The sequence below is a fragment of the Paroedura picta genome, chromosome 5 (assembly GCF_049243985.1).
Source record: "Paroedura picta isolate Pp20150507F chromosome 5, Ppicta_v3.0, whole genome shotgun sequence".
NCBI lineage: Eukaryota > Metazoa > Chordata > Lepidosauria > Squamata > Gekkonidae > Paroedura > Paroedura picta.
In genome coordinates, this window is record NC_135373.1 from 125,790,566 (window position 1) to 125,810,049 (window position 19,484).

At 49.6% G+C, this 19,484-nt stretch overlaps 1 protein-coding gene across 1 annotated transcript in view; it reads left to right on the plus strand.

The window, feature by feature from the left end:
* Positions 1 to 19,484, plus strand: part of LOC143838901 (uncharacterized) — a 146,048-nt gene that overhangs the window by 121,271 nt on the left and 5,293 nt on the right. Inside the window, exons 73-82 of the mRNA XM_077340803.1 lie at positions 1,275 to 1,331; positions 2,529 to 2,600; positions 3,035 to 3,106; positions 5,681 to 5,716; positions 8,624 to 8,704; positions 9,683 to 9,736; positions 10,350 to 10,403; positions 11,291 to 11,353; positions 12,564 to 12,626; positions 18,269 to 18,385. Of these exons, the coding sequence (XP_077196918.1) occupies positions 1,275 to 1,331; positions 2,529 to 2,600; positions 3,035 to 3,106; positions 5,681 to 5,716; positions 8,624 to 8,704; positions 9,683 to 9,736; positions 10,350 to 10,403; positions 11,291 to 11,353; positions 12,564 to 12,626; positions 18,269 to 18,385 (669 nt within the window). The remainder of the gene's footprint in view (positions 1 to 1,274; positions 1,332 to 2,528; positions 2,601 to 3,034; positions 3,107 to 5,680; positions 5,717 to 8,623; positions 8,705 to 9,682; positions 9,737 to 10,349; positions 10,404 to 11,290; positions 11,354 to 12,563; positions 12,627 to 18,268; positions 18,386 to 19,484) is intronic.

Sequence of the window (19,484 nt, forward strand, 5' to 3'; positions counted from 1 at the left end):
TCCATGGACATCTGGAGGGCCGCCGTTTGACTACCCCTGGTGTAGTCAAACTATGGAAGCAAAGGGGAAAAGGTGGAGCTGTTCAAGTGGACGGGAAGCTTTCCACCCAAGGGCCTGCTGCATGCTCTTGAGGGGAGTCTCTCGCAGACTCGGTTTCCCATCTGCAAAATGGGAATAGAAGACCCCCGCCTAGTATTGCAGCTGAGAACGCAATTCAGAGAACCGTATCATGAATATGAACGGCTCTAAGTGGCTGCTTTTCATTGCTGGGTCACGCTGTGCTGTGGCCAAGGAAGAAAAAGAAAAAACTAGGGAAGGAGATATAAAGCCAAAGGATATTCTGTGCAAATAATGTCATTTTAGGTGGTTGAGCTGGATTGGCCAGGGATATCAGCTCTGAGAGCTAGCAGCATTTTAGAAGTGCCAATCAGCTTTCAAAGTGTCAACACATTTTGTCAGAGCTAATAAAGGCAGCTTTGATTCTCAAAAGCTTATGCCATGGAAAACGTGGTCTCAGTTGACTGCATTTGTCCGTTTGTCCCCAATGTTGACAGATTCATTCCCTTCACTTGGTGTAGTGGTTAGGAGCGCAGACTTCTAATCTGGTGAGCCTGATTTGATTCCTTGCTCCTCCTCCACGTGCAGCCAGCTAGGTGACCTTGGGCTTGTCACAGTACTGATAAAGCTGTTCTGACCGAGCAGGAATATCAGGGCTCTCTCAGCCTCACCCACCTCACAGGGTGTTTGCTGTGGGGAGAGGAAAGGGAAGGCGACTAGAATCCGCTTTGAGACTCCTTTGGGTAGAGAAAAGTGGCATAGAAGAACCAACTCTTCTTCTTCTTCTTCAGTAATAACAGCTTCACCCACCCCACAGGGTGTCTGTTGTGGGGAGAGGAAAGGGAAGGCGACTGGAAGCTGCTCTGAGACTCTTCCGGGTAGAGAAAAGCGGCATATAAGAACCAACTCTTCTTCTTCTAATTACGGCTGACTTATCGGTGGATGTTATTTTGGGCCTCGACTATAACCCAGATGGAATAGCTCTGTCTAACAGGCCCTGCAGAACTGATTTAAGCCCCGCAGGGCCCCGATCTCTCCTGGAAGCAGCCTGCTGGGGCCAAAGCCGATTTCAGGCTGGGGACGCTGAGCAGAGGATGAACCAAAGACCTTAATTCTCGGGGGTGGGGGGAGTTATAAAGGTTTTGCAGGAGTTATCTGACTTGCTCAATGCAGCTGCCTAATATCAGGACTACCTCTGTTCCCTCCTTGTGTCACAGGGAGACCCCATGAGGATCTTTGGGCCGCAGGGCTACAAAGGGATCAAAGGAGAGCAGGTGAGTGGCGTTGCGTCCCTGTCGCTTATCCACTCAGATTGTGATGGTTGCCTTCTGCACGCTGGAAGGAGGAGGGTGGCATCCTGGAAACGTCACTTCTCAGCAGAGCAATGGCAAAATTATGATTCAAGCATCCCAAGCTAAAATCTGGGCCTGGAGTTTACATTTGGGAAGACAAAGGCTGGCGAGGGAGGATGAACGAATGGTGGTTGATAAGGCTTGACCATAGGTAACTTAATTATGACTGAGCCTACCTTGCAGGGTTGTTGGGAGGCCTCAAATAAGGCCAGGGCCTTTTCATTCCCAGCCCCCACTTGGTGGAAAGAGCTCCTGGCCCTCAGGCCCTTCCTGGCCCTCAGGACCTTCTGCTTACTGTAGGGCCTGCAAAATGGAGCTTTTCCGCCAGGTATATGGTCGGGGCCAGTGCTGAAGCAGGTGGCATCATGGGTTCCCCTTGAGATGGGCACTGGACATCTGGACTTCCTATGCCGTCCTCTTAAGGTTTCTCCCATATGACATTTTGCCATCTGCTGGGGTTTATGATATTGTTGATTGGGATTTTTAATGGGTATTTTATGGGGTTTTATTGTTGGATTATTTGTTGTGACCCACTGCGAGCCGGTCTCTGAGAGCAGCGGGTTAAAGGTAAAGGTAAAGGTATCCCCTCTGCAAGCACCGAGTCATGTCTGACCCTTGGGGTGACGCCCTCTAGCGTTTTCATGGCAGACTCAATACGGGGTGGTTTGCCAGTGCCTTCCCCAGTCATTACCGTTTACCCCCCAGCAAGCTGGGTACTCATTTTACCGACCTCGGAAGGATGGAAGGCTGAGTCAACCTTGAGCCGGCTGCTGGGATCGAACTCCCAACCTCATGAGCAAAGCTTTCAGGCGGCTGCCTTACCACTCTGCGCCACAAGAGGCTCATGAGCAGCGGGTTATAAATCCAAAAATAAATAAATAAGTATGAATAAATAAAACGGGGGAGATGATGCAAATCCCTTAGAGTCACCAGTGGGAAGAGAGGCAGGGTGCAAGTGAAGTAAATAAATAAGTAAAACAAAATAATTGTTGGCTTCAGAATGATTTTTTGTAACGCCCACAATTTCCCCTGCAGAAAACGGATGTAGTGATATCTCTGGGGACACAGTAAAGTTGATGATGCAGGCAACTGAAAGAGATCGTCTGTCTTGCTCCACAGGGGGACAGAGGCCCTCCGGGATTCGATGGGGACAAAGGCGAGAAAGGGGAGGATGGACCGGCAGGAGAGAAGGTACCCGGGGTGTCAACACGCCTAGATCTTCCTGTCCTTCAAGCTCAGGAAGAAATATACCGACCCAAGGGATCTGGTTCTGCTGGGAAATTCTCCACTTAAAATTTCTTTTATACTCTGATTGCCTTGGGGGTTTTAAGTCTTTGGAGGGAGACGTTAAGGGAGGGAGACGTTAAGGTAGCTGGAGGTCTTTGTGCAGTGGGTAGAACGGTCGCCAGTCACCTCTTCCTGGGCCTAGTCTGCACACAATAGATAATGCACTTTCAATGTGCTTTGGCAGCTGGATTTTCCTGTGCAGAACAGGAAAATCCACTTCTAAAGTGCATTGAAAGTGCATTATCTATTGTGTGCAGATGAGGCCCCGGTGTACAAATCAAACATTTTAATCTCTTTTTTTCCCCCTTCTCTTTCTGCTTCTTTTCTTTCTCCTTTAGGGGGTGAAGGGAGAGGCAGGCGTGAAAGGGGCTATGGGGCTGTTTGGCTCACGAGGACCAGTGGGACAGAAGGTCAGTAAAATGGTACAGATGTTCACACGGCAGTCCAGGCTGGGCTGTGTGGAGCTTTAGGCCAAGTAAATGACAGTCCTGCAATTTCTCTGGTTTGAACAAGCCGGTTAGGGTTGCCACCCTCCAACTTGGCCCTGCAGATCTCCCCGAATTAAACGTGATCTTCAGAATTCCCCTGGGGGGAAATGGCTGCTTTGCAGGGTGGGCTGTGTAGCATTATACCCTGCTGAAGTCTCTGCCTCTCCAGGCTCCAACCCCTAGATCTTGAGGAATTTCCAAACCACGGAGCTGGCAACTGTACACCTAACAAAGTGAAGTAATGGCAAAGCCATGTAACAATTGCCTGTTGTGGGTTTTCTAGGCTGTGTCTGTGGTCTAATAATTTTAATGAACTTCAGTCAGGCACAGGAAATACACTTCCTAATGGACTTGCTAATGAACTCCACCCAGACACGGGGAAAACGGTTCTTACTGGGCTTGCTAATGAACTCCACCCAGACAATGGAAAAACACTTCCCAGACAGCTTGGTGTAGTGGTTAGGAGTGCGGACTTGTAATCTGGCAAGCCAGGTTTGATTCCACGCTTCCCCACATGCAACCAGCTGGGTGACCTTGGGCTCGCCACAGCACCGAGAAAGTTGTTCTGACGATAATATCAGGGCTGTCTCAGCCTCCCCTCCCTCACAGGGTGTCTGTTGTGTGGAGAGGAAAGGGAAGATGATTGGAAGACACTTTGAGACTCCTTCGGGTAGAGAAAAGCAGCATATAAGAACCAACTGTTGCTAATGAACTCCACATAGCCACAGGAAAATCACCTCCTAGTTCCATCCCATCTCCTGGGAACTGCTGAAAAAGACAGGATAAGACACACACATCCTCCAAGAAGTAAATAAAATGTCCAGAAACTATTTGCACACTCCACTCTTTGGCATAGAGAGATTCTCTTCTTGCCATGTCTTACCTCTTAGATTCCAGCCACAGTTACTTGCAAAACATCAGGAACTAAAACTATCACTTCAAGTATTTAAAAGGCTGCCATACAGAGGATGGAGCAGAGTTGTTCTCTCTTGCCCCAGACCAGAACCAAGGGGATGAAATTAATTCAAAAGAAATTCCGTCTAAACCTCCGGAAGAAGTTCCTGACAGTTTGAGTGGTTCCTCAGTGGAACAGGCTTCCTCGGGACGTGGTAGGTTCTCCCTCTTTGGAGATTTTTAAACAGAGGTTGGACAACCATCTGACGGAGAGGCTGATTCTGTGAAAGCTCAAGGGGTTGGCAAGTGACAGTGGAGGAGTAATTGGGCTGTGAGTGTCCTGCCTAGTGCAGGGGGTTGGACTAGATGACCCAGGAGGTCCCTTCCAACTCTAGGATTCTATGACCACATAGTCTGGAAAACCCACAACAGGCAGTTGACTCAGGCCATGAAAGCCTTCGACCATCCATGAATCAATCCATATCCGTGTGGATGCAAGTCAATTCTCCTCTCCTCCTGTTCCCGAACCACTTTTTAACAACTCTGTGGAGCAGACCACACGCTCACCAATCCCGGGAGATTCTGACAGAGCTACCGATCAATCAAACTCTGCCTCAGCTTTGCCAGGAGAGCAGGTGACCAGTCACAGGATCCCACCTACCCAAAACGGCAGAGGTGCACTGCAAGGAGTCATCCGCTCCATCTTTCATCCCCCGCCAACCGGAGAGGGCTGCACTTCTATAGGAGTCAGCCATGACTATTCCTCGAGAGGACCGTCTTCATCGCCCAAATTTCCACTGAGTGGAACAAAACCAAGTACCAGTAATGACCGGTCCGGCCAAGGACATCTGTCCTTCTCTCATCGATTTGAAGGGAAGGCTTATTAAAAGAAAATACCCGTCTGTGATCATTTATGCATCTGCCGGGATGGGAGCATTGAGACATCAGAATATTTAAAACTCCAGTGTTGGTTATACCAGCGGCCCCCAACCTTTGTAAGGCTGGGGGGTTGCCTGCAGGGTGGGGGGGAGACGGCGGCCCGGGTGCCACACCACCCTCCCCCCCCCTCGCAGCGAGAATCTCCCCGGACTGCAAGCAAATTGGCTGCCGAAGCTGATAGACAATCCCTGGGTTATATGATCAATTCAGGAGAGAACTTGTACCATCCCCACAGAATAAGCCCAACTCAGAGGCGATCACAGACATGTTGTCAGACAAACGCACAGAAATAACTTCTGTTGTGCCCAGATTTGCTTGGAGAGCGATCAAAACAAGGAAGAGCTGGGGGGATTCAGAGCAAACTAGGTAGAGATAGTCTCAATTGCTTGAAATATAGCTGGAATGTTTGAAATTTTAGACTCTATCAGTGATTCTTTTATGGGTTTTGTAATTTGATTACTGGTCTAGTACCGTAATAAAGAGGATTTGGATTTGGAGTGAGAATCTGTCCGGGCCACCTGCAGTCCGGTAACGTGGAAATTTAGCACTGGCTTCCCCCAGCCCCAGACTGCCTTGTCTGAACAGTTTGGATACAGTCTGTGCTTGCAAACCGAGCCTCACTTCTGAGCATTGATTGTCTTGTCTGTTTTCTTTTGCCGACAGGGAGAGCTCGGGGAGCCCGGTCTGCCAGGATTGGCCGTGAGTTTGAAAGTCCTCCTTATGGTCCTTTGAAAGCATATATCAGAATGACCCTGCTGGGTTAAATTGGCAGTTTGTTCAGAATGACCCTGCTGGGTTAAATTGGCAGTTTGTTCAGATCAGGCCTGTAACCACAGGGGGGGTGAGAGGCAATGCCCCACCCAAAACATGCCCTGTTCCCCTCCACAACCGCCCCCACCCCGGCCCAGGGTTTCTTTGAATCAGGTTGCAGCTAAGGATGGCTGTTTTCAAAGTCAGCCTGATTAATAGGAGACTGCCCCTTTAACAGCTTCACCCACCTCCCAGGGGGCCTGTTGTGGGGAGAGGGTGACTTTGGGCCACTCGCAGTTCTTTAAGAGCTTTCTCAGCTTCACCCACCTCCCAGGGTGCCTATTGTGGGGAGAGGAAGGATAGGTGATTGTCAGCTGATCTGAAACACACAAGGCCAGCTGGGCAACTTTGGGCCACTCACAGTTCTTTCAGAGCTCTCCCAGCTTCAACCACCCCGCAGGGTGCCTGTTGTGGGGAGAGGAAGGATTGGTGATTGTCACCTGATTTGAAACACACAAGGCCTGCTGGGTGACTTCGGGCCACTCACAGTTCTCTCAGAGCTCTCTCAGCTTCACCCACCTCCCAGGGTGCCTGTTGTGGGGAGAGGAAGGGCAGGTTATTTTCAGCTGATCTGAAATACACAAGCCCTGTTGAGTGACTTTTGGCCACTCACAGTTCTCTCAGAGCTCTCCCAGCTTCACCCACCTCCCAGGGTGCCTGTTGTGGGGAGAGGAAGGGTAGGTGATGGTCATATAAGAACCAACTCTTTCTTCTTCTTCTGATGGTCGGCTGATTTGAAACACATAAGGCCTGCTGGGTGACTTCGGGCCAATCACAGTTCTGTCAGAGCTCTCTGAGCTTCACCCACCTCCCAGGGCGCCTGTTGTGGGGAGAGGAAGGTTACATGATAGTCAGCCACTTTGAGACTCCTTTGCAAAGTGAGAAGCGGGGTACAGAAAACCCAGCTCTTCTTCTGCAGCTCTTCGGACACTGCAATCCTAGTAAATGGTTGGCAGCCTCATTATGGAATTATGACCAATCTCCGAGTGATAGAGATCAATTCCCCTGGAGAAATTGGCTGCTCTGGAGGGTGGGCCCCCTGCCCTTATGCCCCACGGAAGTTCCTCTCCTTTCCTGGGGCTTTATCCCCCAGATCTCCTGGAATTTCCTTACCCAGGGTTGGCAACTGCCTTCAATTCCCAAACAATTGGATTCCTTTACAAAATGTCAGTGTGAGGACCCGTTTTTCAAATAACAATATGCCATTTGAGTGGTTTTTCTTTTTTAAAAGCCCCAATAAAATGAGCATACATTTCTCCTCCGGCAAATGGCTGGAAATTGATGCACGCCATTAAGTGCTGTTGATTCACGCTCTGAAATTGGGGAGCTCATTCATTCCCCCTCATTATCTCTGAATCGGCTCCGAGACGGGGCGTCACAGAATTCTTAAGGCCCCAGAAGAAAGGCGGATACGGAGAGGCACGTTTGGAGCAGACGCTGTTCCCAGCCCAATTTTGCCAGGGCGTCTTCTTCGCAAACCCTGCGCCTCCGTGTTTACTTCTTGGCTCTCACGACTGCTTTGGAGCTGCTGTGCGGCGGAGAATCTGGAGAAGTCGAGACAGGAGGAAACAAATAGTAGAACAGGCTTCCTCGGGAGGTGGTGGGTTCTCCATTTTTGGAAATCTTTAAACACAGGGGGTGGATTGCCATCTGATGGAGAGGCTGATTCTGTGAAGGTTCAAGGGGGTGGCAGGTGACAGTGGAGGTGCGAGAGGGTGGTGAGCGTCCTGCACAGTGCAGGGGGTTGGACTAGATGATCCAGGAGGTCCCTTCCAACTCTAGGATTCTACAATTCTATTATTCTAAGCCCCTTCCTGATGGGCAGGGCTAGATCAACTCACTTATGCGCCTCTCCCTCTGTCCGGTTTAGGAAGTTCAAACTCATTCCAATTTGTTCCAATTAAACAAATTGCTCAACAACCTCCCTTTGCCCAGGGAGGGCATCCTGTTGTCCTCACAAATCGGAGTTTGAATCAAGGCTTCCCAAAACAAGAAGCGTCTCGTGGCACTCCGCAGGTAGGGTTGCCACCCTCCAAGCGGCAGCAGTAACCAAAAGAGGTCACGGAGGTGGACATATGCAAAACAAGAAGAAATAACCCCGTGAGAAATATAGTAATCCGGCAGTGGTTACCTGAGGTTTTCACTTATCAGTACAAGGACTCCGTTTGCATTATTGAGCCCAGAGCTGTCAGATATGATGACACATTCTTTTAATGCAATTTTCCCCAAACGCCTGCTTTCAAAGGACTGCACTGTAAATCATAGAATCACAGAATCGTAGAGTGGGAAGGGGCCATACAGGCCATCTAGTCCAACCCCCTGCTCAAGGCAGGATCAGCCCTAAGCATCCTAAAGCAAAGAGAAAAGCTCTTCTGCCAGGGCTAACAGCCACAAGGCTCCTCTTCACTCCACCCTGGGGTAGATTGCTGAGAGGATGGCGGCCGGGCGGGGGGGGGGGGGGATTTGTGGTTTTATATACTGTAACCCACCAGTAGTCTCTGGAGACTGGTGGGCTAGAAATGGAAGGGAAGGGAAAGGGAAAGGGAAGGGAAGGGAAGGAAAGGAAAGGAAAGGAAAGGAAAGGAAAGGAAAGGAAAGGAAAGGAAAGGAAAGGAAAGGAAAGGAAAGGAAAGGAAAGGAAAGGAAAAGGGAGGGAGGGAGGGAGGGAGGAAAAGAGGTGACAGGGAGGGAGGGAGGGAGGGAGGAAGGAAGGAAGGAAGGAAGGAAGGAAGGAAGGAAGGAAGACTAGTTTTCTCCAGGCGCAGAGATTGGAGAAAGACAGTTCTCTCTCTGCAGGGCACCGCGGGACTGAATGGGAAGAACGGCGTGAAGGGGTCGAAGGGAGATCGAGGCCTGCAGGGGCAGAAAGGGGAAGCGGTGAGTAGGAGGTTGGACTTTTCCCTCCCTTCTTGACTTAATGTTTTCCACGCTAACCAGGGTTTAAACTGCTCGGAGCTTTTATTCCAACCCCAGATGGATTCAGTCACCCCTCCCCTTCCCAAACTCCACTCTCTCCAGGCTCCGCCCCCAAATCTCCACGAAATCTCACCCCAAAGCTGGCAACCCCAAATCCATACGTTGTTGGTGAGAAAAACCAATCACGGCCGGCAGCCAACTGTAGACACCACATCGTAATATATATTTATTTTTCCATTTGTGTGCTGCCCTTTACCAGAGGGCTCAGGGTGGTTCGTGACAGTTTTTATAGAGGACATGTAACGTAAAATGATAAAATGACATATAAAATCCTTACATTAGCTGCTGATGGAGCCCGTAAAGTGCATCCTTTATAACCAGTGATGGTCTTAATCGGTATTTTAGGTGCTTTTGGTGTGTGTGGGGGGGGGGCAGGATTTTGAAGTTATGTCCTGGTCTCAGCCCTTGGCGTGGCAGAACAGCTCTGTCTTAAAAGCCCTGGTTTCACTTGGCAGTGTTCCACCTCGCAGGGTTGTTGTGAGGCCTTGGCCAGGGCCTTTTCAGTCCTGGCCCCCACCTGGTAGAATGACCTCCTGGAAGAGCTGCGGGCCCCCTGAGAGCTTTCTGCTTTCCGTAGGGCCTGCAAAACGGAGCTTTGGGGGTAGGAATCTTGAGCCAGTTTTGCTTGCTAGATTTTAATGTGGGTGGGGGGACATAGAGGTGGTCTCCCAGATAAAAATGTCTCAGGCTTTTGAGGTGAGAACCAACATTTTGAACCTGATTCGGTCCTCAATCTGGAGCCAGCGCTGCTAGAACAGGCCGAACGGTGCTCTCCGTTGGAATCAGGGCAACATTTAATTCTCAAGGCAATCCCATTCAGAGACAAGCATTTCAGGTTCTTTGCTGTGCCCATGTACTAACTGTGGTCTTTCTGCTTAGGGGGGAAAGGGCGATGCCGGCACCCCCGGGGACGTCGGGCGCAAAGGCTCAAAGGTACGGGCTCCACATGCAGCCAGTTGGGTGGCCTCGGTCCATCTTTCAGAGCAATTCTCTCAGCCTCACCCACCTCACAGGGTGTCTGCTGTGGGGAGAGGAAAGGGAAGGCGACTGTAAGCCGCTTTGAGCCTCCTTCGGGTAGAGAAAAGCAGCATATAAGAACCAACTCTTCTTCTTCTTCTTCTTCTTCTTCTTCAGTAATCTCAGGGCTCTCTCAGCCTCACTTCCCTCACAGGGTGTCTGTTGTGGGGAGAGGAAAGGGAAGGCGACTGTAAGCCGCTTTGAGCCTCCTTCGGGTAGAGAAAAGCGGCATATAAGAACCAACTCTTCTTCTTCTTCTTCTTCTTCTTCTTCTTCTTCTTCTTCTTCTTCTTCTTCTTCTTCTTCTTCTTCTTCTTCTTCTTCTTCTTCTTCTTCTTCTTCTTCTTCTTCTTCTTCTTCTTCTTCAGTAATCTCAGGGCTCTCTCAGCCTCACTTCCCTCACAGGGTGTCTGTTGTGGGGAAAGGAAAGGAAAGGTGGTTGTAAGCTGATCTGGAGCTCTTTCCGGTAATGAAAAGTGGCGTATAAAAAATAGCTCCTTTTTACTGACTGGGCGCAATTCGTCCTCAGGGTTTTCGCGGCTTGCCAGGCCGGACAGGACCCCCGGGTTCGGATGGGATCAAGGTGAGATCTTGGGTGCTCTGCCCTCTTTCCTCCTTACCTCCGTGCCTCAATTTGATTAAAATACAATTAAAACAATTAAAAATAAACAACTTCAGGTTCAACATCTAGAACTGGCTATCTAAGAACAGGTCATTTTCCTCAGTGGTTGTCCTAAACATAAATAAATTTAGTGAGATAGAACATTTAATGATTTTAGGTTCATCTCCTTTTCAGGTGTTGAATTATCTATCTGGATTACCATTATACTTACAAGTGAGAGGTAGAGTATAGCTTTAATTATATATGTTAAAAGGTACTGATTTTGAGTATTTATGTTTAGGACAACCACTGAGGAAAATTATCCTTTGAAAACGGGATATATCTAGAAACCGTTCTGGTTGGATTTTATACTACAATAAAGCAACGTACATTACTTTATTCTGTACAAATTTTGAAAATATTGTTAGTAGCCATGAGCCTATTTGTCTGTATTCCCTCTGAGTTGGGGCAAAGCTCTATGGTAGTTTTGCCCAAAAGCCAGGACATCACACCCAATGTTTCCTGCACGCTGACATCATTTCCTGGTGATGTCAGAATGTCAGTGAGTTCCCCAACCCCGCCACTAATCCCTCCTCCCCACAGCACAATTCAGTGGGGCAACCCTAGTGCGCTAAGACCCATTTAGGATTACTAGCATAAAGCTGGCAGCTGCCGGGAGACTCCCTTGCTGGCAGCGCAATGTGATGACATCACTTCCGGCACGAGGGGAAATGATGTAATCACGTTAACAGTGGCCCTCTAGGAGTTGGCCAAAATTCTATGGTTTAACTCTTTGTATATCTGAAATGGACTTGCAAGACGGTTTCTTGTCCCATTAATCCCGACCAGTGACTTTCTTTCCTTGACAGGGGGAGAAGGGTAGCCCAGGGAAACCAGGAACACCTGGGACGGACGGGCTGCTGGGACCCAAGGTAAGAAGAAAAACTGTCTCTGTCTTCCCATTTCAAAGGTTCTTGTTGTGTACTAGAATTATAACTCAACCTTTTAAGGGCTGATCCATACTTTCCCCGGATGCAAGATGTGCTTTTGCTTCAGTAACAAAATCCATGTGCAGCTCTGTCAGTTGTGAAAGGTGCAAACGTGCCTAATTAAGCAGGCATCCATACTATAAATATGGAAACTGCAACCAGGTTCTTGTTGACGGAATAAGAGAATCATAGAGTTGGAAGAAGCCTATGGACCTTCGCATCCAACCCCCTGTTCAATATTTGAATAGTTTGCATGAACCAGAACCAATGGGATGCAGGGGGCTGGACTAGATGACCCATGAGGTCCCTTCCAACTCTATTATTCTATGATTCTATGATTCTGTGAAGGTTCAAGGGGGTGGCAGGTGACAGTGGTTGAGCGATAGGGTTGTGGATGTCCTGCATAGTGCAGAGCATTGGACTAGATGACCCAGGAGATCCCTTCCAATTCTATGATTCTGTGATTCTAAGTTCCATCTAAACATCCGGAAGAAGTTCCTGACAGTCAGAGCTGTTTCTCAGTGGAACAGGCTTCCTCGGGAGGTGGTGGGTTCTCCATCTTTAAGCAGAGGCTGAATAGCCATCTGGCGAAGAGGCTGATTCTGTGAAGGTTCAAGGGGGTGGCAGGTGACAGTGGATGAGCGATAGGGATGTGAGTGTCCTGCACAGTGCAGGGGGTTGGACTAGATGACCCAGGAGATCCCTTCCAACTCTATTATTCTATGATTCTAAGAAATAGAATAGATTTATTGTGAAGAGAAACAACTTTCCCACCCTGTGAAAGAAAAAGGGATTTTAATTAAAAAAAAAAAAAAAACGCCCTTATTTAGGCCGGTTGACCCACCCCCTTCCAAAGTGGCCAATGATGGGCCTGGAGGGGATGGGAAGGGGAGTGGCCCTGGCCATTTCAATCTTTGCCGCCTGAGGCACCTCTTACTTCCTGGCAGGGAGGCGTGGCCAACTGACAGCACTTCCTGGTACCTTGAAGCCTTGGTTTAACAAGGTGCCCATGTTGGAGACCCCTGCCCTGGAGGTAGCTACCATGGGGATTTTTGACGTTTACAGTTTGTGTGTCATGTGCAATTCGGCACTTTCTGGTGAGACCTTGCAGAAATGTACTTAGTCCGTAACGGTCGCTGTGATCTTTGCATAGGGCGAGCAAGGAGAGTCCGGCGCAGAGGGGCCCCAGGGAATCGGGGGCCAGAAAGGAGAAAAGGTTGGTGCTCTTGAAATCGCATTGCAAAAGGTTATTTCGTCCTCCAACATCCATCAGTCACGGTTAACGACATTAGATAGCTTTGCTGAAATACAGGCATCGTTTTCACTTGGCAAAGGCCATCCATCTCAAGCCCGGTTTCCTCTGAGGAGTGTCTTGTTTGGCCATTATCCCTTGATGGCTTGCAAATCCTGCTGCCTGGCCAAAAAGATAGAACAATGGAATCAATTTTCATTTAAAATGCCATCGCTGCTCATAATTGTTATAAAAGGCTGCATTATTGAAGAAGTGCTGTTGATTAAACAGAGTTTCTCTCTGGCCGTTTCCGCATTAGGAGAAATGTCTCGTTTTGCTTTGGACTTTCAGTTGTATTTTCCCACGTAGGCAAGGCAAGCCAGAGGCGCTGGATAGCTCCAGGTCAGTTCTAACATAATATTAGGGTTGCAGCTGGAGATCTCCTGGGATTACAACCGATCCCCAGGTGATAGAGATCAGTTCCCCCCGTGAAAAAAATGGCCACTTTCGAGGAAGAAGAAGAGTTGGTTTTTATACACGGCTTTTGTCTACCTGAAGGGAGTCTCAAAGCGGCTTATAATTGCCTTCCCTCTCCCTACAACAGGCACCCTGTGAGGTAGATCGGGCTGAGAGAGCTCTGCGAGAACTGCTCTGTGGGAACAGCTCTGACAGTACTGTGACAAGTCTAAAGTCCCCCATCTGGCTGCATGTGGAGGAGCAGGGAATCAAACTCAGCTCACCAGATTAGAAGCTGCCACTCTTAACCAGGACACCACAGGGGACTGTATGGTATTATACTCTAAGTAACTTGCCTACCCCCTGAGCCAGGCCCATGGGCCTAAAGTGGACCTATTTTCCATGGGAATCAGAGCTAATTTCTTTACCCCTTTATGATAAAGCTCAAATGGGATTCAACTTCCCCCGTGCTGCTACCTTTATTGGGTGCAGGACTTAAATGTGCTAGAAATTGTTCCGGAATGAAATGCATTACTGGCATTTTGCAAAACAAAGGTGTTAACTTGGGAAGATGAGCAAGAAATTGGGCGTTTATGAAAAGAATGGATTAGAAGATGAGCTGAAATGATATTTACTGCCTATCTCTAGCACTCCGGAGCCAATGAAAAAAGGAACAAGAGGAACACTTTTCAGCATAGAAGCAAGACAGAGGGTTGGACTGTCTAACAGCAACATTCAAGAGGATTTAAAACGGAGCCATGCCTGATACAATCCGTTTTAACTCTCTGCGGACAAGGAAAGTTAGCTTGCTTCAGGAGAGAATCAAAAAGACGCGGCACAAGAACCATTAATTAAGCTTCCCAGCCACGATGGAATCAAGTCCTGCCGGAAAGCTTGCACTGTTTTTCACCCACGGCATGCCTGTGGTTTTCGCTGGATTAAGGCCAGACCTTCCCTTGTGGATTTCTGTGTTCCTCATCCTTCTTCCTCAGATCATAGCCCATACAACGACACACCTCAAAGGGTGACTTAGCACAGGGGTCCCCGGCCCTTTTGAGCCTGTGGGCAGCTTAGACATTCGGACTCGGACCCCAAATGGCTGCCTCCCAGTTTTACAACTCATCTCCCGGCAACAGAAATCAGTTCCCCCGGAGGAAGTGGATGCTGGAGAGCAGGGGTCGTCAAACTGCGGCCCTCCAGATGTCCATGGACTACAATTCCCATGAGCCCCTGCCAGCATTCGCTGGCAGGGGCTCATGGGAATTGTAGTCCATGGACATCTGGAGGGCCGCAGTTGGACTACCCCAGCTGTGGAGGGTGGGTATTATACCCATTTGGAATCTGCTTACCAAATAACTCCAAGCCGCCCGGCTAGTTTATTTATTTATTCCGCTTTGCAAGGGTTCTGTGACTTTGTTATTAAGCGGCAATCTTCACCATGACCCTGCTGGGGAGGCCAGTCTGTTCCTGTTGGGTCAGGCGTGGGAGTGAATTGGACAGCAACCTGGGCTTGCCAACTGTGTTGGGAAATTCCCGGACATTCTGGGATGAAATCCGGGAGGGGGGGGGGGGAGGCGGGTTTTGAGCAGGATCAATGACCAGCCATTTTCTCCAGGAGAACTGATCCCTGTCATCTGAAGAAGAGTTGTGATGCCAGGAGTTTTCCAGATCCCACTGGAGGGTGGGAAGCCTAGAGTGGTGCCTTCAACTAACTTCTCAACCCCTAAATGAGGTTCAGGCATTCTGTTTGTAGCTTAGGGTGGGTTAATACTGTGGTTAAGAGTGTTGGATTACTATCTTAAAGACCCAGGTTCAAATTCCTGTTCATGCCATGGAAGCTCGCTGGGTGACCCTCTTTCAGCCTAGCCTACCTCGCAGGATCATTGTGAGGTTAAAACAGAGGAGAGGAGAATGATTTAAGCTAATGTGGGCACCCACTGGGGAGACGGGAGGGGTCCAAACAAAGCCAATAAATCAACATTCTTCGACTTTTTAAGAATTGAGAACCCCCTGAAATGTCCTTCGGGCTTTGAGAAACCCCAGAAGTGATGCAATCCTGCAGAATATGGTTGGGAAGTAGAGCTGTGGACATGCCCACCCGGGGCCCCGCCCCTTCCCTCCCCTTCTAGGTCCATCATTGGCCATTTTGGGGGACAGGGGGGCAGGTCAACATGACCACATATGGTCATCTCACTCGATAAATGCTTAACAAACTTTGCAAATATATTAAACGTTAATTAACTCCCACCCATTCAGGAAAGCCTTCCAAAGCAATCAAGAACTCCCAGGGATCCCCGAAACCCTGGCTGAAAAGGCCTGCAATAAATGAATAAATAACTTTGCCTCCCTCTAAATCCGTTTTCCAGGTCGCCTGCAGTGCCTGAGAGGCGGCTCTTCTGCCTCCTTTCCCGTCTCCTTGCTAATTGTTCTGATCATCCCACGTTGGCCATCGTTCTCTTTGTCTGCCCTCTTTTTTTAATAATTCCACCGCAAGTCACCGGGGGCCATTTGTATTAAATGGAGAAAGCCAGAGCTTTTGAGTCCGCATGGCCCATCCATCATCAGCAGGGCCTCTCCCCTTAATCATCCAGTTTTCCGAGACCGGACCGGCTCAGAGTCTCCCGTTCTTGTCAGGGCTTCTCTCCGGAAGAGGGGTGTCAACATCTTCTCACCAAAGGGGCTTCCTCCAAGATGGATAGACTCCTATTTATAGAGCTGTCCTCTTCTTCTTCTTTTTTTCTCGAAAGAGAGAGAAGAAATCTCTGGACGCATTACTTATTTAGTTCAGCAAAGAGGAAGTTAAGTGAGGTCTAACTTAATCATCATTCTGTATAAATAATTTGCAGAAGTAAACTCCCTCGGATGCGTCAGTCCGGGCACAGCAGCGGAGCCGGGGCGGAAGGAGAGAGATAAATTTTGTTTTCATTTTGGTTTTAAGAAGTCATTGAGAGCTTGACGGCATTTCTTGATAAGCATCAAGGTGGATTGCAAAATTTAGGGGGATGGAGTTACATCGGACTGCAAGGACCTCCACAAGAACATGAAAAGCGACTCGTCGGGTCAGATTGGAGTCTACCAGTCTCACATGGTGGACAACCCATTCTTCTGCAGGGTCAACATCAGGAGTTAGAGGCCGAGGCCTTCCTAAGAACATCAGAAGAGCCCTGCTGGGTCAGGCCAGGGAGGGCCCATCCAGTCCAGCCTCCTGTCTCACAAGGCGGCCAACCAGTTCTTCTGCAGGGTCAACATCAGGAGTTAGAGGCCGAGGCCTTCCTAAGAGCATCAGGAGATCCCTGCTGGGTCAGGCCAGGGAGGGCCCATCCAGTCCAGCCTCTTGTCTCCCAAGGCGGCCAACCAGTTCTTCTGGAGGGTCAACATCAGGAGTTAGAGGCCGAGGCCTTCCTAAGAACATCAGAAGAGCTCTGCTGGGTCAGGCCAGGGAGGGCCCATCCAGTCCAGCCTCCTGTCTCACAAGGCGGCCAACCAGTTCTTCTGCAGGGTCAACATCAGGAGTTAGAGGCCGAGGCCTTCCTAAGAACATCAGAAGAGCCCTGCTGGGTCAGGCCAGGGAGGGCCCATCCAGTCCAGCCTCCTGTCTCACAAGGCGGCCAACCAGTTCTTCTGCAGGATCAACATCAGGAGTTAGAGGCCGAGGCCTTCCTAAGAGCATCAGGAGAGCCCTGCTGGGTCAGGCCAGGGAGGGCCCATCCAGTCCAGCCTCTTGTCTCCCAAGGCGGCCAACCAGTTCTTCTGGAGGGTCAACATCAGGACTTAGATGCTGAGGTCTTCCTAAGAACATCAGAAAAGCCCTGCTGAGTCAGACCAGTGGTCCATCTAGTACAGCATCCTGACTCACACAGTGGCCAACCAGGTCTTCTGTAGGTCCAACAACTGGGCATAGAGGTGCCCTGTGGCAAAAACAGTGGGCCTAGACCTCCAGAAGCCCTCCCACCGCTGCCCCCCAAGCACCAAGAATACAGATGTGGAGGGCGGAGTAAGTGGTTAATTGCGGCAGCCTCTAATCTGGATAACCAGGTTTGCTTCTCCACTCCTCCGCATGCAGCCAGTTGGGTGACCTTGAGCCAGTCACAGTTCTCTCAGAGGGAGGGAGAGGAAGGGAAGGGGATTGTAAGGTAGTAAAAATGCAGGGTATAAAAACCAACTCTTCTTCTCAAGAGCCAGCATGGCGTCGTGGTCTCTAATCTGGAGAGTGTCAGACGTTGCAAGGACTCACAACCAACTTCTTTGAAATAGAAAGTTTTATTGAGAAGTTCTTCATACACCTAGACTAGAGAAGTCAAATCTGCCTGAGGACAGATTTGCTTCACCTTATCAATACAGTTCTCCCGCCCAAAACTTGAAAGTTCCCAAGGGAGGGGAGGAAGGAAGAGGAGACAGATACAATTAAAAACAGTGTTACTTTCACATGTCCTTGGCTGTCTTCAGGCTTAGATAAGGTGTTATGGTTACCAGAAGCTGGCCCAGCCGAGAGGCCTCAAGGAAAGGAACATTCAGAGATAATGGCTACATCAACATAGTTTCACTTTTAACAAGCATGCATGATGTAGGGGCCTGGAGCTCCCAGGCACCAAGCGGCAAAGGTCAATCTAACTGTCATGGAGAAACTCAGGCTAATTTATGACAGGGTTTTCTAACAATCCTAACAGAGAGCCGGGTTTAATTCTCCCCCCTCCACCTGCACCCGGATGGTGACCTTGGACCAGTCACAGTTCTCTTAGGTCTGTTCTCCCAGAGCTTCATCCACACCTACCTCAGCTCATAGCCCGTGTCTGTTGTGGAAGGAAGGGAAAGTTGAAGAGGAAGGGAAAGTTGTTTGAGATTCCTTCGGGTAGTAAAAAGTGGGGTACAAAAAAAAAACAGCTGTTCTTCTCGTTGTTTATCAGATGGCAAAGTTACACAAAGGAAGCATATAATAATATTATAATAGCCAAGTAGGGGCAATGTCCATTCGACCGCAGCTGTGGGGAGGGGAGTTCCTCAGGAGGGCTGGATTTGGGGAGGGGAGGGGCTTTTGTGGGGTGTCACATCATAGAGTACCTCCCCCCTCCAAAGTGGCTATTATTAACTGGGTTTTGGTAACCCTGCTAGTGTCAACAAGGTGGGATTCAGTGGCTTGAATTCTGAAAGGATGTCATTTTTGGGATTTTCAGGGTTCCAAGGGGGTGCCCGGTCTGGGGGGCTTCAAAGGGCAGACGGGCTCACCTGGTCAGATGGGCGCGGCTGGACCACCAGGACCACAAGGGCTGAAGGGAGAGCCAGGACTACAGGTAAGGGGTTTCCGGTGGTCATTGAAGGAAATGCCAGTTGCAATAGGCTAAGTTTCTGAACCGTCTCCAAGGGCAGCCCCACAAACAGGGTGCAGTCCAGCTGATAAGCTGGAAGAAGACGGCCAATGTCGACCGAGATCCGGAATGAGGAGGGTTTTTTTTTTCTGTGAGCTGAGCTGGAAAAGAAACCGAAGGAGCGGAGCTGGGGTGAACTGTGGGCGGTGGGGAAGGGAAGGAGGGCGAACACCACCCTCGTGCAAGCTTCAAGAGGCTAGATCTTTAATATCCTTGATCTGAGGGCATCGCGCTGCAAGAGCCTTCTAGGAGATAATTACCTGGGCTTGTTTCCGCGTTGATTAGAGAGAGAACATGGAGAGCTCCTGCCTCCTCCGCCTCCACCTCCCACTTTTCTCCGACTCCACATCCTAAATTATGAAGGAGTCCAAGCAGGGGGAGCGCTGTTTCTCCCCTTCGGCAGAAGTGTCTGAGTCCTGCTGAAATTCGTGGGGAAGCAGTGGCTGTTTTGGCTGTGCAGGAGAACAACGTCGCCCTCCACCCCTTGGCCAAGCGGGTCACCAAGAGTCTCTTGGCACACAAGAATCATGCCACAGTCTGCCGTCATGCCCAAGAACCCGCTTTGGGGGAATAAACCCCAGGCTTACGAGTCCGAACCTTTCATGTGCAGGGTTGCCAGCCTCCAGATGGTGCCTGGAGAGCTCCCGATCTGTGGCTTCACGGCATAAATCCTTCAGGCCGGCTCTTGGCCCGTTCCCTCCTCCCCGATTCCTGGTTTCTCTTTCATCCCGTTGTTTACAGCTGGCTAGTCCGCAGCTCCATCCCACCCTACTGGGAGCTTCGCCTTATCTTTTAGTGCCCTTGGTTTGTAGGAGAGCTGACTGGAGCCAGCTGTGGGCAATTTAGGGCCCAGGAGGCTAGGTTCATGCCCACTGGATCAAAGGCCTCTTGGTGTGAACCGGTTTTCCCGCCTGCATCTCTGCCCCTATATAAGGTTGGAGAGACCACAGCTCTTTGTCTCCATCAAGGTATCTGTGCCTGTACCTGTGAACTCCTTCTCAATAAATGAGCCTCTTGTGATGCA